The 18723-nt window shown below is 43.5% G+C and overlaps 2 protein-coding genes across 6 annotated transcripts in view; one reads left to right on the top strand and one right to left on the bottom strand.

Annotated features, from left to right (window-relative positions):
* The window catches only part of TKFC (triokinase and FMN cyclase), a 160780-nt gene that overhangs the window by 118231 nt on the left and 23826 nt on the right, over window positions 1-18723 (top strand). The gene's annotated exons all lie outside the window — the stretch shown is intronic.
* SYT7 (synaptotagmin 7) overlaps window positions 16268-18723 on the bottom strand; it is a 232156-nt gene continuing 229700 nt past the window's right edge. For all 5 annotated transcript variants that reach the window (XM_083498042.1, XM_083498038.1, XM_083498039.1 and 2 more), the window contains one exon: window positions 16268-16985. In XM_083498042.1, coding sequence (XP_083354168.1) covers window positions 16881-16985 — 105 coding nt within the window. In that variant the 3' untranslated portion in view covers window positions 16268-16880. The remainder of the gene's footprint in view (window positions 16986-18723) is intronic.

Raw genomic sequence — 18723 nt, 5'->3', positions numbered from 1 at the left:
AACACATGCAGCAGAAGACTGAAGTCTTGATAGATTTCAGAGGCTTTGTTCCAGGATAACTGATCATGTACCCAAGCCCAAAAGGAACTCTGATTAGTTAGATCATAGATAGCTTTGCTACTGTCAGATTGAGGGATTCAGATCTTACCAATCTTAAACTGGTTGTGTATCTGAACATCTTGAACCATCAGCGCTGGCTTTATTGTAAATAATAATAATAATGAAACAGGGAAATGTTCTTTGATCACTGGCATGATATGCTTCGTATCTTGTTTTAGTATCAATGCATCTGTTTCCATCTGTGCTTTCTGACTGCGCTCCCAAGGCTACCAAGTAGAAAGGAAGTCTTTGAGAAAAAGCATGGTTTGGAAGGGCTCTGGGTAAACAAGACTACCAAGATGATGGAAAGAGAGGAAGGTATACTCCTCCTTTCAAGAAAACCCTTTTTTTAGGAGGGAGAAGTTGGCAATGTAAAGAGAGTTGAGTATTTTAAGTTATGCTAAATGTAATATAATGATACAAAATGACCATGATGGCTCTTTGCAAGGAAGGAATATAAACAGGAACATCTTTCAGATGCCACAGCTCTGTTGAAGTCAGTGGACCATCTGTGCCCAGCTATCAGAGAAAGGCGCGTAAGCCTCTTGCAGTTCTGTTTCAAAGGCTCATCTAACTTGGAGGTTAAAAGTAGAGGCATCCTATCTTTTATCTGGAGGTGACATTGGGTAGTTGGTCTAGGATGTATTGCCATAGTGATCCACAAATGTCTACATTAAGCTCCATATGATTTTGGCAATATCCTGAATTGATTCACTGTCTCATTTAGCCAGAATTGTCTGTTCTTGACTTTATATTTTTGCTCTCCTGTTTCTTAAGCAGATAACTTTCCCAGCCAAGCTGGAGTTGGGCAAAATGGAGATGAGCAATTGAGCATTGTTACATGTTGTGGTGTGATAGTTTGCATCACCCCTCCTGCACCCGATTTTCCTACTATAATCACTGGTCAAACACATTCAAAAAGTCAGGTTTCCCTGTAAAAAATACTCTTGCTTCTTCAGGGAAGATATGCAGACGCTCTAGCTCACAGTCAACATGGATCTTATTTTTCCATGTGGACTTTTTTACACATTTGCCCACACAAGGGTGCTTTCATTTGAACTTGTACCTCAATGTTTTCCCATCCATACTGCTGCAAGGTGCTTGATGGCACGCTTTCCTCTCCCTGAGTTTCAGAGACCTGAGGTCCATTGTGGTGTTTTTGTCCTCCTTCCTCTCCCTGAGTTTCAGAGACCTGAGGTCCATTGTGGTGTTTGTTTGCCTATGCACATGGCCATTTTTTGCGGGGGGCAGAATACAAGTTTTCAATAAATCAGACTTGCACAAAACAATGGGTTAACACTTTTTTAAAAAATGTAGGTGTATTGTGGCTGGCCCTACCAGCAACCCACTGAGGAGCATCTCCCCAATGGAAATAATAGATGGCACCCAGGAAAACATCACCTCTCTCTCTCTCTCTCTCTCTCTCTCTCTCTCTCTCTCCTCCCTCTCCCTCCACACAGTTCAGTTCATCCACATTTGAGTGACGCGATTTTATGTTGGATCTTTCTTTTCCTTTGATCTTTTCCCCAGCTCTTTCAGGAAAATCTGAATCAAGCAGGTCAAAGTGCAGGCTGTTAGTTGGATGAGTACAATATTGCGTGGGCAGCATGAACATGGTGTGTGCGCACAGCCTTATAGTTTAGATTTTTCATATCAGGTGTATCAGTAGTTACAACCTGGAGACTTCAAGAGAGATTTTACAAGCAAAAAGGAGATATCTTTCAAAGACTTACATTCCAATGCCCCAAGACTTACATTCCAAAAGGAGAGCCTTAAGGAACTTTTTGTCAAAGTATACAGTCATAGGTTCACCACAGTTACATTAACACATCTGTGACTGCTAAGTCTTTCATATTTCTCAGTCTTATTCCAGCTAATCGTCCACTTCATTGATGCCAAACGGTGGGCAAAGGAGTCTGTTCCATAGACTGCAATTGAGAAGGGTCAGTCATCATAGTGACTCCTCCAGTGGCAGGACTGTTATTTCAGATTCACCATTCTAGCCGGTGCCATAGGACTTCTTTAAAGCAGTCATGTAAAGCAGTCACTGCATCATCCAGCAGTGACTTACTCGAAGTGGTTTTGGCTCTTCCAGATCTTAAGCAGTTGTCTTTCTTAGCCCCACTACCTTAAATCCTTTTAACTGGCAATGCCAAGGATTGAATCTGTGACATGCTGTCACCGAAATGTGAGCATTATTCCTTAGCTATGCTTTTGAGGATTATACCAACCATATTCTGTTCTTATGATCAATGAGCAGAGGTAATAAGCTGTTAGTGAACGTAAATGTGATAGGCTAGATGGAAAAGGAGGACATTTCCTGCCATCCATTGCAACATTTTCATGGTTTTCTCTACACACGTATTCTTTCATACAAGAAAAAAACATGACATTGGCTTTTAGACCTATGGTGCTATAATAGGGTTAATTTCCCCCAACCTTAATAATTCCCTTTAAAATAAAGCAAGATTGCAAGGAAACTGCTGTACAATAAAAAATAAACAGATATCTTCTGTTATTGGCAGGTACACGCTGATATTTTCAGTTCATATCTGCAGAGTTTCAGGAATTGAGGTTTTAAAATAAGCATGGGGGGGGGAATCTACCTATATGAACATAATGAGACCCCTGGAGATATTCAGCTGGAATATGAACTATTGGTTTCATATTCTCAAGCATTCTTAATGCAAGCTATAAGTCAAATCTTGTTGCCATCAGGATGCTGTTTCACTTCACCTGTGATTAAGTAACCAGTCTGCCCAACTCTGGCTGGGTTAAAAGAAAAATATTTTTGACTATTCTTTTCCTCCTTGGTCCTTTCTGCTCTGAAGCATGTGGTCAGTTGGCAAACTTGCTGGCACCAACTCCTTTTGTTGCCTCTTTCCCCCCTTGCCCACTCTCCTGGATCTGGCCTGCAATTCTGCTGAGAAATACTCTCGGACCCTGCAGTCAGCACCTCCAAATTCGGCACCTGAATCCATATTTACATAAAGTTTCCTGCAACACAATCCTACACATTTCCCCAGAAGCAAAGCATACTGAGTGCATTAAGGCTCATTCCCAGATAAGGGAGCATAGTATTGCAGCCTTACCTACCTACTCTGAATGCTTTTCTTTCGGGGACACCACCCCATCTTCTATTGTCAGCTTCTGCTAAAGGAGAATAGACAAGGTAAATGCAAGCTAGCTGCAACAGGCATATGGGGTTAGAGATACTGAGGGAGGCATGGGAAAGGAAAGGAAGTTCTCTAAATAAACAGCACCTATCCACCCAATGGAAGCCCCCGTGCCCCTTTCTCTCTAGGGCTCTTTCCATTGCTCATGGAGGCACAGTAAGTTTTCATTCACCTGTGCTTTGTTAGAAGACTCTCCTGATATTTTACCTTCCTCATAGAAGCTGTCGGAGCAGATTAATTTTGGCTTAACATGTGCTGCACAGATGTCATAATAAAGCATAATTACCTTGTCATCCTCTTCACTGGCTTTTCATCTATCAACAATAGCTGTATTTTTCTTCTTCCTAACACATTGTTCTATATATTCCACCTGTGCTCCATAAAGCACATGGCTTTGGGTCACATTTCTGGGTGATTAACCACATGTTGAGTCTGCTTAAAACAACTGCATTGTTTTAAAGAGCACCCCTTAGGAAATGTTCATCTGTTCTTGACACCACAACACATTCTCGTCTCTTGTGCTAATGAGGCTAAAGGGGGAGGGCATTTTTCTTGGAAGATCCTGTCATTTCAATCTGCTCCTCTTGTCTGCAACTGAAGGATCGCCCAAGCAAGAGCTTAAATCAGAGAAGGCCCCATCGTCAGCCAAAAGCTTGAGAAGCTTTCATGAGTAAAGTTCAGTTCAGTTACATGTTTGAGAGCGAAGTTTACTTTGCAAATATTTAGTATGTATATGTTTGTGTGAGGTGTGAGCGGGGTTTGCAATGCAGGTGAGTGACAGGAAAGGGGAAAGGAACAGTTCTCTCAAGGAAGGAGAGACTGTGCAGTTTGAGCTTGAATTGGTCTTCCCAATTCCCCTAACATGCATGCCCAGAAGCAGAACTGTTTTGCTCCTGTAGCAACATTCCTTATGTGTTCTGAAGGATCTGGTCACCCAAACACCTCTGGCTGGGCTGTGATCATCAAATAACCAGCCCCTAGATTAGATCTGTTCTGCAGAAGTTGCAAAGTCCACAGAGTGGGGTGGACACAGCTGCTGACTCCCACTTGACTGAGATGGCTATGTAAATTGTATGAGTGTGAGACTGAATGTGGAAAAGCCTCTGTTTTACCCAGGAATTGCCTTCTAATCCACCCTTAATTTTTAACCAGCAGATCAGTTGGGGCTGGAGATGCACAAATCTGTTAACTTTGGTTTCTCTCAGTTTCTCATTTTTCCGATCTTAAATTGTGTTCTTCCTATTTCTGCAGCAATTTGTGATTTTTTTTTTTAAAGCAAGCAAGAAAATCTATCGGCATTGTAATGTGAATTTCTCCTAATATATACGTTTTTGTACCCATTGGTTGGGAAACTGCAGTGCAAAATTAGGAGATTCAAGTATTAAGAAGGGTGAATTAGGTTGTTTATCATTAAAATGGAAACAAATTTCTCCCCCATCCCTAGTTCTGCCTATGGATGCTTGAGAAATGAATTATTTCTGAAATCTGATATGAACTGACTTGAGCCACGCCTCCCAGACTAATGTGCAGATTGGACTGTAGAGCTCCTTTGGAATTGTGCACTTCAGCAAATTTTGTGATGGAATCCTCAGCAAAATTATTTAAAAATATGTTTCATATATTAAGAATACATTTAATGCATGGGCAAAGCAGAGGGTAGGGAAGGGAGAACAGAAGACAGAGAATCCACTTTTTCTTGGGTCGTGCTGGGCTCCTAATGGAAAAGTGGACAGTAGTAATAGGGCATTCTTCCCTCCTTTTTTGTATGTATTTTGGAAGTTATTTTTAAGTTTCACAGCATGGATTCAAATGAGAGAATAATAAACTAAACCACTGCCAGTTCCAGGGCTGGCTTATTCTATCTGCTGTGACTGAAACACCTCCTTCCCCCCGCTCTTATGTTGGTGCCCCCAAAAGTTGTAGACCCAGCCATAGATCACAGATCTGAGGCAGCTTATGAGGTTGGATCTCCCTCTCCAGGGATGGATTTCTGTATTTGTTCACTTAAGAGGGAGATAATCCAGATTGTGGCAGCTAGACTGGTGACTGGGAGTGGCCGCCAAGACCATATAACACTGGTCCTGAAAGACTTACATTGGCTCCCAGTACGTTTCCAAGCACAATTCAAAATGTTGGTGCTGACCTTTAAAGCCCTAAATGGCCTCAGCCCAGTATACCTGAAGGAGCATCTCCACCCTCATCGTTCAGCCCGGACACTGAGGTCCAGCACCGAGGGCCTTCTGGCGGTTCCCTCACTGTGAGAAGTGAAGCTACAGGGAACCACGCAGAGGACCTTCTTGGTAGTGGTGCCCACCCTGTGGAACGCCCTCCCATCAGATGTCAAGGAAATCTGACTTTTAGAAAAAATCTGAAGGCAGCCCTGTTTAGGGAAGTTTTTAATGTTTGATGTTTTATTGTGTTTTTAATATTCTGTTGAGAGCTGCCCAGAGTGGCTGGGGAAACCCAGCCAGATGGACAGGGTATAAATAATAAACAATACTGTAATAATAATTATAATATCCCCACCCCACTGTATTGCCCCTGAGATCCTCCCAAGGACCACATTTCAGCCTTAAATATGTTTAGAAATATGAATTTTAAGGCATATCTGTTTAGAGACTGCGAGAAAATACATCTGAAAGTATTTAAAATGTGATTAAAAACAAAAAACCACCCACCCTTAGGTTAATGCAGAAATGGGATTGACTGGATTTATGAATGGAAGTGACAGGTACTCGAAACAGACAGATCCATCCACCCCTAGTTCTGGCAAGGAACAAAATCCCCTGATTTACAGGTGGTCATTGTGAAAGGACAAGTACACCCCCCCCCCACTCTTAAGAGGGAGAGCCAGTTTCTCTATGTATACCAAGAAGCTTGTTTCAGCCTCTACAGCTGCAGACTTTCTGCAAGGGCTTGTTGCTCTTAAGCAAGATATTCTGGATGAGTGTTCCAGTGCTGGCAGGGGGGTTGGGGGTCAGGTCAAGGGAACACCCAGCCACAAATGTTTTTATATTTATTTTATTGGATGTTCACAATGGTCTTGGGTGTGCAGGCTGTTAGAATTGTGCCTTTGTTGGGAATATCCAACAGAGGCTTATGACACAATAGTAATGAGTGTGTTGCCCACCTAACCTGGAAACCATTAGGATGGTATTCTTCTCCCCCACTCCCTTTTTAATGACAGAAAGAGAAAGCCAAGTGTTGACTTATTTTACTATCCTTTATTATTTAGACCAGGAGGCCTCCTCTACAAAACAAGGGGCCTGGTTCTCCAAAAATATGGTTCTGCAAAGAAAATGTTCCTACCTCGTAGACATCAGTGATGATGAAATCACACTGGCTTAGTAGTAATAGTAGTAGCAGTAGTAGTAATATTTTTCCCATCCTTTTTTGGTGTGTTTTATCAGGTTTTATTATAAAATATGTCTGCTCCATGAGTTTTAAACATCTCCAAACACAATAGGAAGGAGGTGGCAGCTGAGTCTAGCTGGACTGCCACCTTCACTGCTAGGAAAGAAGTTGTCTACAGTGTAGTCATATATTTTTTTTCACCTTTTTTCTGTTTGCACACACTATGTTAGATGGTTATCATCACATGAAGAAGAGATACCTGAACAAGATACAGCTAAGAGCTCTAGAATTAAAAATGAATACACAACTCTCCAAATTCCAATTGTACAAAAGAAACCGCTTCTGGTTTGGGGGAGTGGTGGTAGGCGAGGGGGCAGGAAATACTTCACAGGCAGGCTGGCTGGAGCAATGGCTCAGTTTGCCAATGGTGGTAATAATACTTTGCGTGTCAGTTGTAGCACCTCTAATCAAAGGCTATCCTAGCATTAGGGGATCAGTTTGAACTACGTTTACACAGACTGATGAACTTTCTGCCCCATGATATCAGCGGAGACTTCTTGTGCAATGCCACTTTATTTAACACGTTCAAGGCCCTGATTTTGAAAGCCTCACACCATCCCCTTGTGAGGTAGGGAAGTATTATTATCACCATTGTACAGTAGGTGGGCAAAGTGAGGCCATGAGAAGTTTGCGTACTAACCCAGAAAGTTGCTCCATGACAGAGATAGAAAGAGAATCCAACCATCCTGGTGCTTTGTGCATTTATCTGTATCTCTACACACAAACACACATTGCTTCCCGTCAATTTGTATGGCTCCAGTTCTCTACCAAGCCACTCACCAAAGCACCCCGGTTGTCAGCCAATCAGTGCCACCATTGCTGTCGGCCAGCAATGTGAAACGAGGTTACTTCTGTTTCCTGTTGTGTGCTGCCAGGTTTATCAATCTTGAACTTGTCTGATTTTTTAAAAAGTGAAGCTAAGAATGTTTTATGGTGATTGATTGGATTTGACAAGATTGTCTGGCACTTGAGATGACTTCCCTCACTGGCAAGCTCTTTTGCATAAAACGTGCACCTATCATCAGTTTACATACAGCCTGACGTCTCATCGGCTATCTACTGAGGGCAGAATTGAAGAGCAAGAAGTAACTCTGGCGCCATTGCAGCCATTCATTCCCGCCAGATCCACATGAACCTTGAAAGTGAAGCTGCACAATTCATGGAATGCAGGTATGTTGACAAAAAAGGACCCTCTCCATTTGCTGATGAGATGCCACAATGTTACTGGTTTTTCACTGCTTTCCACCCACCAATGATGTGAAGGCTTAGTGAAATGCACACAGTGACATCCTAACACAGAGTAAGTACATGATACTGAATGCTTCTGGGGAGAGGAGAATGGTGCATGTAGCTTTTTGTTCTACTTTGAGGCTGATGTGGTAGAAATGAACAGGTGCCAGACTTCAAAGGTCACTTTTGCTCTTTAATCCAAGAAGCTCACCTCACCTCACGATCATTAACAAAACAAAACAAGAACAATAGTAAGAAAGGACCCTGCGATGCCAGCTTTATTGTTTCTGTTTTGGATGTGAAAGTTAATAAGCTTGTGGAGTTCTGGTAACTTCCTGGTGTTTACCTTGCAAGCATGAGGTAAAACTAGAAAGGTATCTGGAGACTCCGCGGCTTTCCCATTCTGGCTTGTGTTTGGATGAAGAGGAGGGAATATAATTTCACTGTAAACCTCAATGTTAGGCTGGGGGCAGAGGCGAAAACAGGATATTGGCACAGGTGCTCAGTACAATGCTAAAATCTCTTTTTAAAATAATTCTAGTCTGCTAATCATAAAAAGCATCATAGCAGTTTGTGGAAGTAAAAGCATCAGTCAGTGCCACCAAAGTAGTACAATCAAAGCCAATATAAAATCTGGCTTGTAGAGTAGGTGGATGGGAAGCTTCTCCCAGTATAAAATTACCGTATTTTTTGCACCATAACACTCACTTTTTTCCTCCTAAAAAGTAAGGGGAAATGTCTGTGCGTGTTATGGAGGGAATGCCTACGGGTGGCATGCCTATGGATTTTCCTCCTCTAAAAACTACGTGCATGTTATGGTCGGGTGCGTGTTATAGAGCGAAAAATACGGTATTTGGTTTCTGCGTGATAGGCATAATGACAATCTGGGAGAAGCCAGTGTTACTAGAAAACTGGACTCTTGCATCACAACGGGGAACTATGATATATGTCCTTTCAGATCTGTCACTGCTTATATCAGGCCTGCACTGCCTGAGATCCAGCAGGCCAAATACTAGCAATGGATGCCACACCAGGTGCGCAATACATCTCCTGGCTGCTTGGGACTGTAAAAGCAAAGTCGAGAGTTGGTCAGTGGGTTATCTGACACGTCACCTTCAAGGCTACTGAGCTGTGTTCTGCTTGGCAAGTTAAAAGTTGTGCACAACTAATATAGAATTTTTTTCAACCCGTTTTTCAAGAACGAGGAGTGAATTTCTCAGGATTACTCAGCTGCCTAAAATGCCAAGTAAGCTTTTGCTGATATGGAAAGCCAGTCATTCAACCATCTTATCTGCTATTATGGTCATTGTGTGACTTCCTCCCCCATTAATAAAACACTTGCCACCCATAATTGTCAGTGTCCTGTTTCCACTGCTGTTTATACTTTCCAGTGATAATCACAGTGCAGAATCTGTAATGTCACCAAGGATCTGTAATGTCATGACGAACTAGATAATGACGCTTGTGAGCTTCTCGTGATGTGGAAGATCCAAATTCAGTTTGTTGTGATTTGTACAGCCCTGCAATTTGTGACTATTTGGGGCAAGCCAAGTGTACATGAAAACACCAGCAACTCCCAACTGCTTTGTGAATTTTAGACTGGGACAGAGGAGGATTTTGTTCCCGATAAAAGCACTTTAGCGCTTCAATCCAAGAAAGGGAATAATGGTTTGTGATTTTGATGACCTTTTTCTCACACTAAATAACAAAACACAAAAACTGATGCCCTTTTGTGGATCGCCTGTTAAAACCTTTACAAAAGATGGCATCAAAATTAAATTGGGCACAATTCACTAACAGTAGAAGAAGTCATTAATAAATAATAAACATTATTATTAATAAATAGCTTGATGGACTTAACAATTATTTTACTGAAGACTTATTAGGAAGCAGCTGAGAAAAAGGTTCTTGCATTGTCTCGGAACAGAGAGCTGATAAAATACTGAAATAGGATGTCATGTATTTCCCAGGTTGCTTTGGCATTAAAAACCCCATTGTTTCTGATATCCCACTATTATAATTATTATATTTTTGCATCTGATTGGCTGACAGCTGTACAAGAGGGGGCACAAAAATAAAAAAGCAGGCCCCTCTCATTTCAATACAATTTGGTTTTATTTCTCCATTAAGACATTACCTATTAAACAAACGTCAATTGCTAAATCATGTCTCACTCTCTCTCCTTCTGCCCTCTTCCTCAACAATGGGATAATAAAGAAACATATAAAAACCTCCTTGGGGCTCTTTGATTTTTAAAAAGCCTGCCCAGCTGAGTGGATGCCAAGAAATGCCATGAGGGGAAAAGAAGACGAAAGAAAGCCAAACCCCAACTCATTTTCTATAAGAGCCCTGATTCCCCCCCAACTTTCCCCCAACTAACTGGGGTTTTTCTCCTATTCCTGCAAGCCTCCTTTATTTTCAGCAGTGTATTGTTACATGTATAAAAATGTGCCTACCAGAAATATCATTTAGGCATCTGTACATCATATAGAAAAAAAATACTGTAACACACTGACTAACTCAACAAAATAAAACACCCTTAAATTCCACCCCCCCCAACTATTATACATATTATTACAGTCAACCTGCTCAAGGATAGCCTGAGAGAACAGACCCATTGGTTAACTGCTTGGAGGAAGAAGCTGAATGCCCTATTTTATTTGATTTTAAGTGCTGGAAGTTTGGCTCACACTCCACAGGATTAATGACCCAGGACAGAAGGAAGGTATTGAATGCCCTATTTGAGCTTTCCTCTGTACAATGGCCTGGATGGGCGAGGACAAAGCTCTGGAGGAGGAAGGAGCTTTCATAATCTATCCACTGGTGGACAGACCCCTACTATTCAACTCAAGTAGTATTCAGTGGCAATGTGCTGCCTAGAAAGATGGCTGTGTAAAAGGAAAGAGCTTCAACTAAGCAGGGTTGTGAAGTTCATTATCTGGAGGGCTCGTGGCAAGGGAAGAGCTCGTGAAGACTTTTCGGTGGGACTGTGAAGGTCAGAAGAGGAAGGGAAATTGGTAAGTCAGTCTGTAGCATAACATGTGAGGATCTGAGCAATTGGAGGAGAGTGAAAGAAGGTGGGCAGAGTGTGTGGGTTGGATTCAAGTCCCTACTCAAAGTAGACCCACTGAACTCAATAAGCCCATGTCTCTTAACATCAGGCCTATTCTGCACAGGACCAGCATTGAATACCATGCAAGGAGCATACAGGGTAATAGTGGGAAGCTGGGGTATGTGAGAATTGATGTGAAGCGGCAGCAGAGCATGATAGGTTTTAGGTTGGAGGCATGGACGTCTCCTCATCCCAGTTTTCCAACCAAATATTAGTATGCAAGTGCTACTCATGTCACTGCAATTTTGCATAAAATCCACATTTGGGGGCCTGGCTTATGCCACAGCTGCTATTCCATAGCTTGGGAACCCCAAGAATCCTGCTATCCATTTGCCCACCTGTGTCTGCATTTTCCAGGGGTCCTGCCAATCCAAATGGCCTCTATCCACTCCACTGCCTTTCTACTACCATCCAGTAATCACTTGGAGAATGCACAATTTAGTTTTGGTGGCAAAATAGTCCAGAGCTCCTGACAGTATCAGTCATCCTGAAACATTCCTGTCACTTTGCATATAAGAGTGTTGCGCTGGCTGTTAAACCAGCAGTCAATTGAGTCTTTTATCACTCACGTTGAGCCAGTGATAGCCCAGTGATGCAGTGTTAATAGAACATGAGTGCCACCTAGTGGGTACTTTTAAGCATGCTTGCATCTTCCTGGCTTTTATTTCTCATCTGCCATGGTACGTGGAGCAGAAGGCTTTACATTATGATTGCTGTCGGTGACAGTCAGCCTCATATATATCATCTCAAGGCTTAGGAGTTCATATCAGATGGGCAATTTTGTGGACTGGGAAACTGCAGCCACCCAACAATCTCTCATTGGGAACGAAATAATGCTTGGCTGGTGAAGAGCCCACTTGGCCCTCACGTTGGAAGCAAATAGGGTTGTATCCAGTGCTCATTCTATGCAGAGTAGCCCCACTGAAGTTAATCGGGCTTAAGTTAGCCATGTCCATTAATTTCAATTGATCTATTCTGAGTAGAAATAACACTGGAAACAAGTCAAAATCCTCTGGAAGCAGCTGACAAAACTGACAAGGCCAGGGGAAGAAAAATATCATTAGGACTCTATCCCAGCAGCATTGATAGAACCTCTTGCATGCAGAGATGGCTTAAGAAATGTTGGCGCTAGGGGCAGAGAATCCAAATGTTACCACCCCTCGTAGTAAAAATACAGTACAGTGGTACCTCGGGTTACAAACTCCGCTAACCCGGAAGTAGTTGCTCCAGGTTGCGAACTTTGCCCCAGGATAAGAATGAAAATCATGCGGCGGTGGCAACAGGCCCCATTAGTGAAAGCGCGCCTCAGGTTAAGAACGGTTTCGGGTTAAGAACGGACCTCCAGAATGAATTAAATTCATAACCCGAGGTACCACTGTATTATATTATGTAGCACTTCATATAATATTAGAATAGAATTATATTAAACAACAGTTTCTCCCTGCCTTTAAGGACTGTGTCTTTCAAATAAGTTAATTGGAGTAATTTTGAGTCTAGCTGAACAGGTTGTTTCAACATGCTTCTTATATTAGATACCATTTCCTGCTGGTATTGTTTTTGCTTCAGGGCAGTTCCACAAATAGTGGAAATTATATGCTGTAACTGAGCTGCATTTCCAACAGTCATCATTACTGGTATCATAAATTCTAGCTATTCTAAGTGGGGTTAAATGCCACATTGACTGTAATTCCTCTGAATTGCCTATATATTTCTAGGTGTCTCTTGAGATAGTTACCCCAATCACTGCTTCCCATAACACAATCTATCTTCTCCCATATGAGTAATCATTCGATATATATGAGGTATTTTCATTTCCATATTCATTTTTCAAAGTTATCTGCCTAAATCTATAAATTCTCAGCTGATTGTTTAAGAAGAATGTGAAAATATCTATATCCACATGAATCCTGTTTTCCTTAAGCTGTCCCTCATTTCAGGCTTTCACTTGATTGTATGAGGCCAGAAAATGTCTCAGTTCCAGCTTTCTGTCAATTAGAGAACAGGCTCGCAATGCCATTTTTGTTAAAACTGTAGATGAAATAAAGTGGAGGCACCAGGGGAGATTGATGGGCAAAGCAGCAGAGATAAAGGAACTCAGAAATGTTTCTTACTACTTTGATGTTCAAATTGAGAGAGAAGAAGATGGCTCTCCAGAACAGTCTGCCAACCAAGGGAGCTGAACGCACACCTTTTGAGCATGGAAGTGTACCAAACATATCACACAAATCTGTGTTTGGCAGCATTGCCTATGCCTATGTACCCATGGAGAACAGGGACAAGTTAAGACTCCAGAGAGGAACAGGCAATTATGTTTGGATATGGTATTGGAGGCAGATATTACAAAGTGATGAACTTGAATACTGGAAAGGTCAGCACAAGACATGTGGTTCATTTTGATGAGCACAGGAAAGCTGACAAGAGATAGATTTTTCTGAGGAGTCAGAGGAAGAAACACAAGCCCACAAGTACTTTCCTGAATTGATGTCCAGATCTGTTTTCTACTGTCACACCACTTAGCACAAATGATGAGCAGCAAGGAGAAGCAGAGGAGTAGAGTCCAAGCAGCAGCACTCCCACAGGGGAGGAGACTGATGATGAGATGCCTGCACTTGGTGATGAGGAAGATGATGTGACTCCAGAGACAGAGGTCAGGTGCTCAGTGAGACCCAAGAAAGCTATTCCAACTCTGCAACTGTCCTCCATCACAAGCCGGCATCACCCCATGAAACCTTCCACCTGGGAAGAGATGGAGCAGGTGGCAGCTGCTGAAGCCCGTCTATGGAAGGAAGGTGCATGGAGATGGATGCCCTGCACCAGAACCAAACCTGGACTTTAATCAAGATGCCCCCCAGGAAGAAGACAATTGGAAGCAAGTGGGTATGCAAGGTAAAGCAGGGCACAGAACGGGAAGTTGAATGCTACAAAGCAAGACTTGCTGCCAAAGGTTACTCGCAAAAGTATGCAGAGGACTACAATGAGGTTTTTGCATCTGTAGTGAGATGCACCGTTAGACTGCTTTTGAAGGTAGCACCTTCTAAACAAATGGAGGTGAAACACATTAAAACTGGCCATTTCCCTACGTTGGAAGACAGGGCTGTTTATGTTACATGACATGTCCTGCCCCCCTTTGCAACTAGCTTGCTGCCTCTGGTATGGTGAAGGACACTGTCCAATCCCTGGTGCTGAATTAAGACTCGGCCACGGCTAGAGGGATCTGAGTAACCCCAAAATGTGGGTTTAATATTGTGTGGAAATGTTTTATTTTCTATTTTCTTTTTTTGTGGTTTATTCTTTCATACTTATGTGATGATAATGTTTAATTGTGTGTGTGTGTACACACACACACACACACACACACACACACACATATATATATATATATATATATATATATATATATATATATATATACACACACAGTCACTGGGCTAGCCAGCATCTGGATGTTGAATGCAGGGAGCTGCCATCTTGTCCTAAGCCTCAGGCAACAAAATGTCCTGCGCCAGCCCTGCACACAATCACCTAGGACACCTCAAAGCCAAAATGAATTGTCTTACGAGTGGTTTTTGCTCTGTCGAATAGCTGCCGCAAATATTTCAATATGTGTTCAGACTGAGGCTCCGTCTCCACAAAACCATTCTGCCTTATCTACCCCAGCATCATTTCCCCCTTGCAGCTTGAGCCTTGGAAATGGCAAATGGATTGTATGAATGGTTTGTCACATTCACATCACTGCTCACCTCCTACGCACGGAGGGTCTGCAGCGTGGTGCAAGACTGACCTGCACGCTCATACTGAATCATGCAGATGACCCTCTTTGATGGCACATTCTAGCCTTTGGGGTGGGGAGAAGAAAAGCTGTGCAGAGTGCTTGTGAGAAGTGGCCTGGAGAACTGGCCTGACTTGCTTTCGGATTACTGCTTCTCCACAGGATGCAATGGGTTAGGACACCTGTCAATATATTCAAAAGATTAACCCAAAAGTGTTTCCCAAGTAACTGAAATAAAACATGTTGCCTTTAACACATTCAAAAAGGGTTGTGCAGATTAATCCTTGTTCTCTGTTTGCAGGAAAAATGTGGGAAGACTGACATAAAGATCCAAAGAAGCACTGGAATCAGACACAAATCTTTCTTGTCAGTGCCCCTTAGTCCCTGCTCTCACCTATGAAGCCTTGAGATGGTCTCTTTGCCATTTTGACCGAATGTCCGGGAGAGTTGACTTTTCCCTGGTACCCTATCAGGCAGTGAAGAATAAAAAGCAGAGAAGAGATGAAACATTTCATCAAAGACAAATAGAAACCCAAGATTTAAGTTGGAGTTACTGGGTTGTTTTGCTATCATAAAGTCAATTCCTCAACGCCACTTCCGGGAAGTACTGGTTTCGCTGAAAAATCACATCCTTCTACATCATGGGCACTAATTTTCTTGATGCAACCTATATTTGGGGTGTGTGAATGCAAATGAGAGAAGTCAGTTTCTAGGCAAACTCTTTTAACATAGCTGCAGAAGGGTACAGAAAGTGGGTGGCTAATTAAGTAGAAATTGCACAGTTGTGTGTTTGCTGGTTTCCAAGGGAAGGGCTGCACACTGAGTGAAAACAAGCTTTGGAATCCAAGAGAGACGGTGGTGGGTTAGGGTGCATGTGGCTGGCTGAGTGGAGGAGAGAAAATGGGGAGGCATCATTAAAGTAGGATGGTTGCTTGGGGCCATGTGTGACAAGCACATTGGGATGTTGAGAGGGGTCAGTTTGAATGGCTCCCGCCCTGACCCCCCCCCCAAAAAAAAATTCAGGACTGCTCAGCATGTCTCCTTTGCCTCTGCCAAACAAAAGGGGCAGTTAAAAGCTAGGCTCTCCCTAATGTTACAACCACACACACTCTAGCTTGTCGCATGTGTTTCATGGCTTCCAGCATGGTTAAGAAATGGCCTCCTTGCCTCTCTTTCCTCTCTCCTCTCAATCAAAGCTCCAAAATCTGTTGCTCCCCCCCCCCTTTTCCACATGGCATAAGCTTCCCCTCAATTCCTGCTGGGCAGTGAATCAAGCCCCTCAGAGAAACAAATTGTCTAGGGCTGAGCGAGAGAAAGAGAACACAAGTGACACACGAATGCCCTGCACGCATAGTTACAACACACAACACACACACACACGGGGGCTAGGGGAGCTTCGTGGCTCCTCTCCCCTTTGCAGAGAGGCCTGGCTAGGAAAAGGTCTAGCCAGCATTATTATTTATATTATTCTTATTACTCTTACAAGTTTTATTGAATGATAACGAAACCACCTCATGGAAACAGAGCAAGGGATCTCCTTGCAGTGCCCCCTCTCAGGCCAGTGCAGCCGCTGGATGGGGTTAGCTTTCTTATGGCGGAGTAGGGTGCCATCCCAATGGGCCTTTGGCTGGAAGAACTCATAGGAAGTCTTGTATGGCAGTAGCGGACCCCTCTCCTCCCATTGTGCCATTGCTACACTGTGACTCCAAACAAATCAGTGCTGAGGCCACCTTCAGCTGGAGGGCTGCTTTGCTCTGGTCTCTCTCTCTCTCTCTTTCTCTCTCTCTCGTTCTTTCTACATAAGGAGTCTGATGGAAAGGCTAAAGCAGGAGGTTGGGTATTAATGGTGCTCCTTGTGATGCTCTGCGCTGCTGAGCCAGCACATTGGGCACCGATACCACTTTCCCAGAGTTTAGTACATGTTTCAGGTTCGCTCCCTTAGCCTGTGGTCATTCCCAAGCTTTCCCCCCCTGGGGGAGACCAGGGTGCAGCCGTTGTGCATAAAGTAGTAGTGAGAGTGTGGCCAGTAAATGTTGACTTGGTGCACTGAAACCCAGAGCGAGTCCTCGGCTCCTGCCTCTCAGGCCTTCAGCTGGTGCCACTGTGCCACAGCCTGCCGGGGGTGTGAAATCATATCCTTCCAGTGCTTCACTTCGCCTGGGCCACTCTTCCATGACAGGTAGATCTAGGGGGGATGAGGAAACAAATCACACAGGTCAGAAAGCAGGAGGAGTGACCTTCGTTCAAGACTTGTCCCCAATGAATGGAAACCTCCTGGCTGCAACTCCTCCATCAAATGCTGGTTCCACTTGACCCTCTGGTCCTTTATTTCCCTGCCCCCCCCTTTGGTTTCCCCTCTGCCCTTTTACAGCTTTACCAGTCACAACTTCCCCTACCCCCACTTCAACCCTATTCTTCCCACACCCTCCACATTCCTCCCATGTCTGTCTTCCACATTTATCTTTGTTCAGCCTGCTCATTTACATCACATCCGATCCCTCCAACCTTAAGGGTTAAACTTGAGCATGCATTTTTTTTAAATGTGTCTGTGGCCCATTCATATATAAATTGGGCATGTATGTCCATTTTTTTTACATCATCAAGGATGTATAGGTAAGGCGACCTGAACCCAGCAAGCACCTAACCATCTCAAGGTCTGTCACTGCAGCTCCTAGCCCAGCTCCAGTGTTGGAAGTAAGCCAGGTGGAGGGAACGCGTCTGGGGTGATGGACCGTGGGGAGGTAAGACTGGGAAGGTTTCAGCTGACATTAACATTAGACCCTCACACATTGCTTTCTACATGAACAAACAGGGCTGCTCTTGCCACATTTTGCTTGGCTCTGTGTCCGACCTGGAGCTGTATATATTGGCATACAGGGATTCCTAATGTAAAGGGGCACAATGCATGAAGAATGGAGGATAGACAATGAAGAGTGCAGAAGTCACTCAGGCCACATGGGCTGCGTGGAGGTTTACATTTATAGCTACCCAGCAAGGGCCGATTCACTCAGGCATTTCCCTAGATGTTTTTCTTTGTGTAATTGCTCTCAAGAGCCCTGTGATCATACTCAGCAGCAATTTCTATAATCACAGCTGCAGTTTTTTGGACCATCCATGATCATAGAAATTGCTTGCTTGTGTGCATTGGTGCCATTTCACGCATTTCCTTTCTTTGGCATGTTTGCATGAAGGAAAGTGGGGGGTGGGGGGTGGGATGGGATGCCTGTATAAACGGCCTCTGTGATTCTTTGATATGCAATATTTCAACAGGAGACTACATGCTCTATCACAGTATTTGTGGCTTGCCATGTATTTTGTGCTGGTGATGGTTGAGAAGGATGCACATCATCAGGGTGTTGCTGTGTACTTAAGGAACTTAGGGCACACACCCATGAATCAAACATGTGCATTCTGATGTACCGTATTTTTCGCTCTATAAGACGCAACAGACCATAAGACGCACCTAGTTTTTGGAGAAGGAAAACAAGGGGAAAAAATCTGAATCCCAGTAGCCAGAACAGCAAGAGGGATCACTGCGCAGCGAAAGCAGTGATCCCTCTTGCTGTTCTGGCTTCTGGGATAGCTGCACAGCCTGCATTCGCTCCATAAGACGCACACACATTTCCCCTTACTTTTTAGGAGGGAAAAAGTGAGTCTTATAGAGCAAAAAATACGGTAGATACTTCTGGGGCAAAGTAAGGTTGTGGGTAGCTAGGGATTCACCAACACTGTGTACCCAGCAGCACTATAAGCAAAGTTTAAAAGGAAGAATTCAATTTCAACAACGGGAGGGAAAGGGGTAGAAGAGCAGAGGCTCATTGTGAAAGATACAGGCAGAGGTGGCCCTACCATGAGGCAGAGTAAGGCAGTTGCCTCAGGCAGCAGATACTGAGGGGCGGGGAGTGTGCCGCATGTCCTGCCCT

Source organism: Podarcis liolepis (assembly GCF_965112155.1).
Source record: "Podarcis liolepis genome assembly, chromosome: 1".
In the NCBI taxonomy this organism is placed as follows: domain Eukaryota; kingdom Metazoa; phylum Chordata; class Lepidosauria; order Squamata; family Lacertidae; genus Podarcis; species Podarcis liolepis.
Note: the sequence above shows the minus strand (reverse complement) of the source record. Positions and strands in the feature narration are given on the sequence as shown.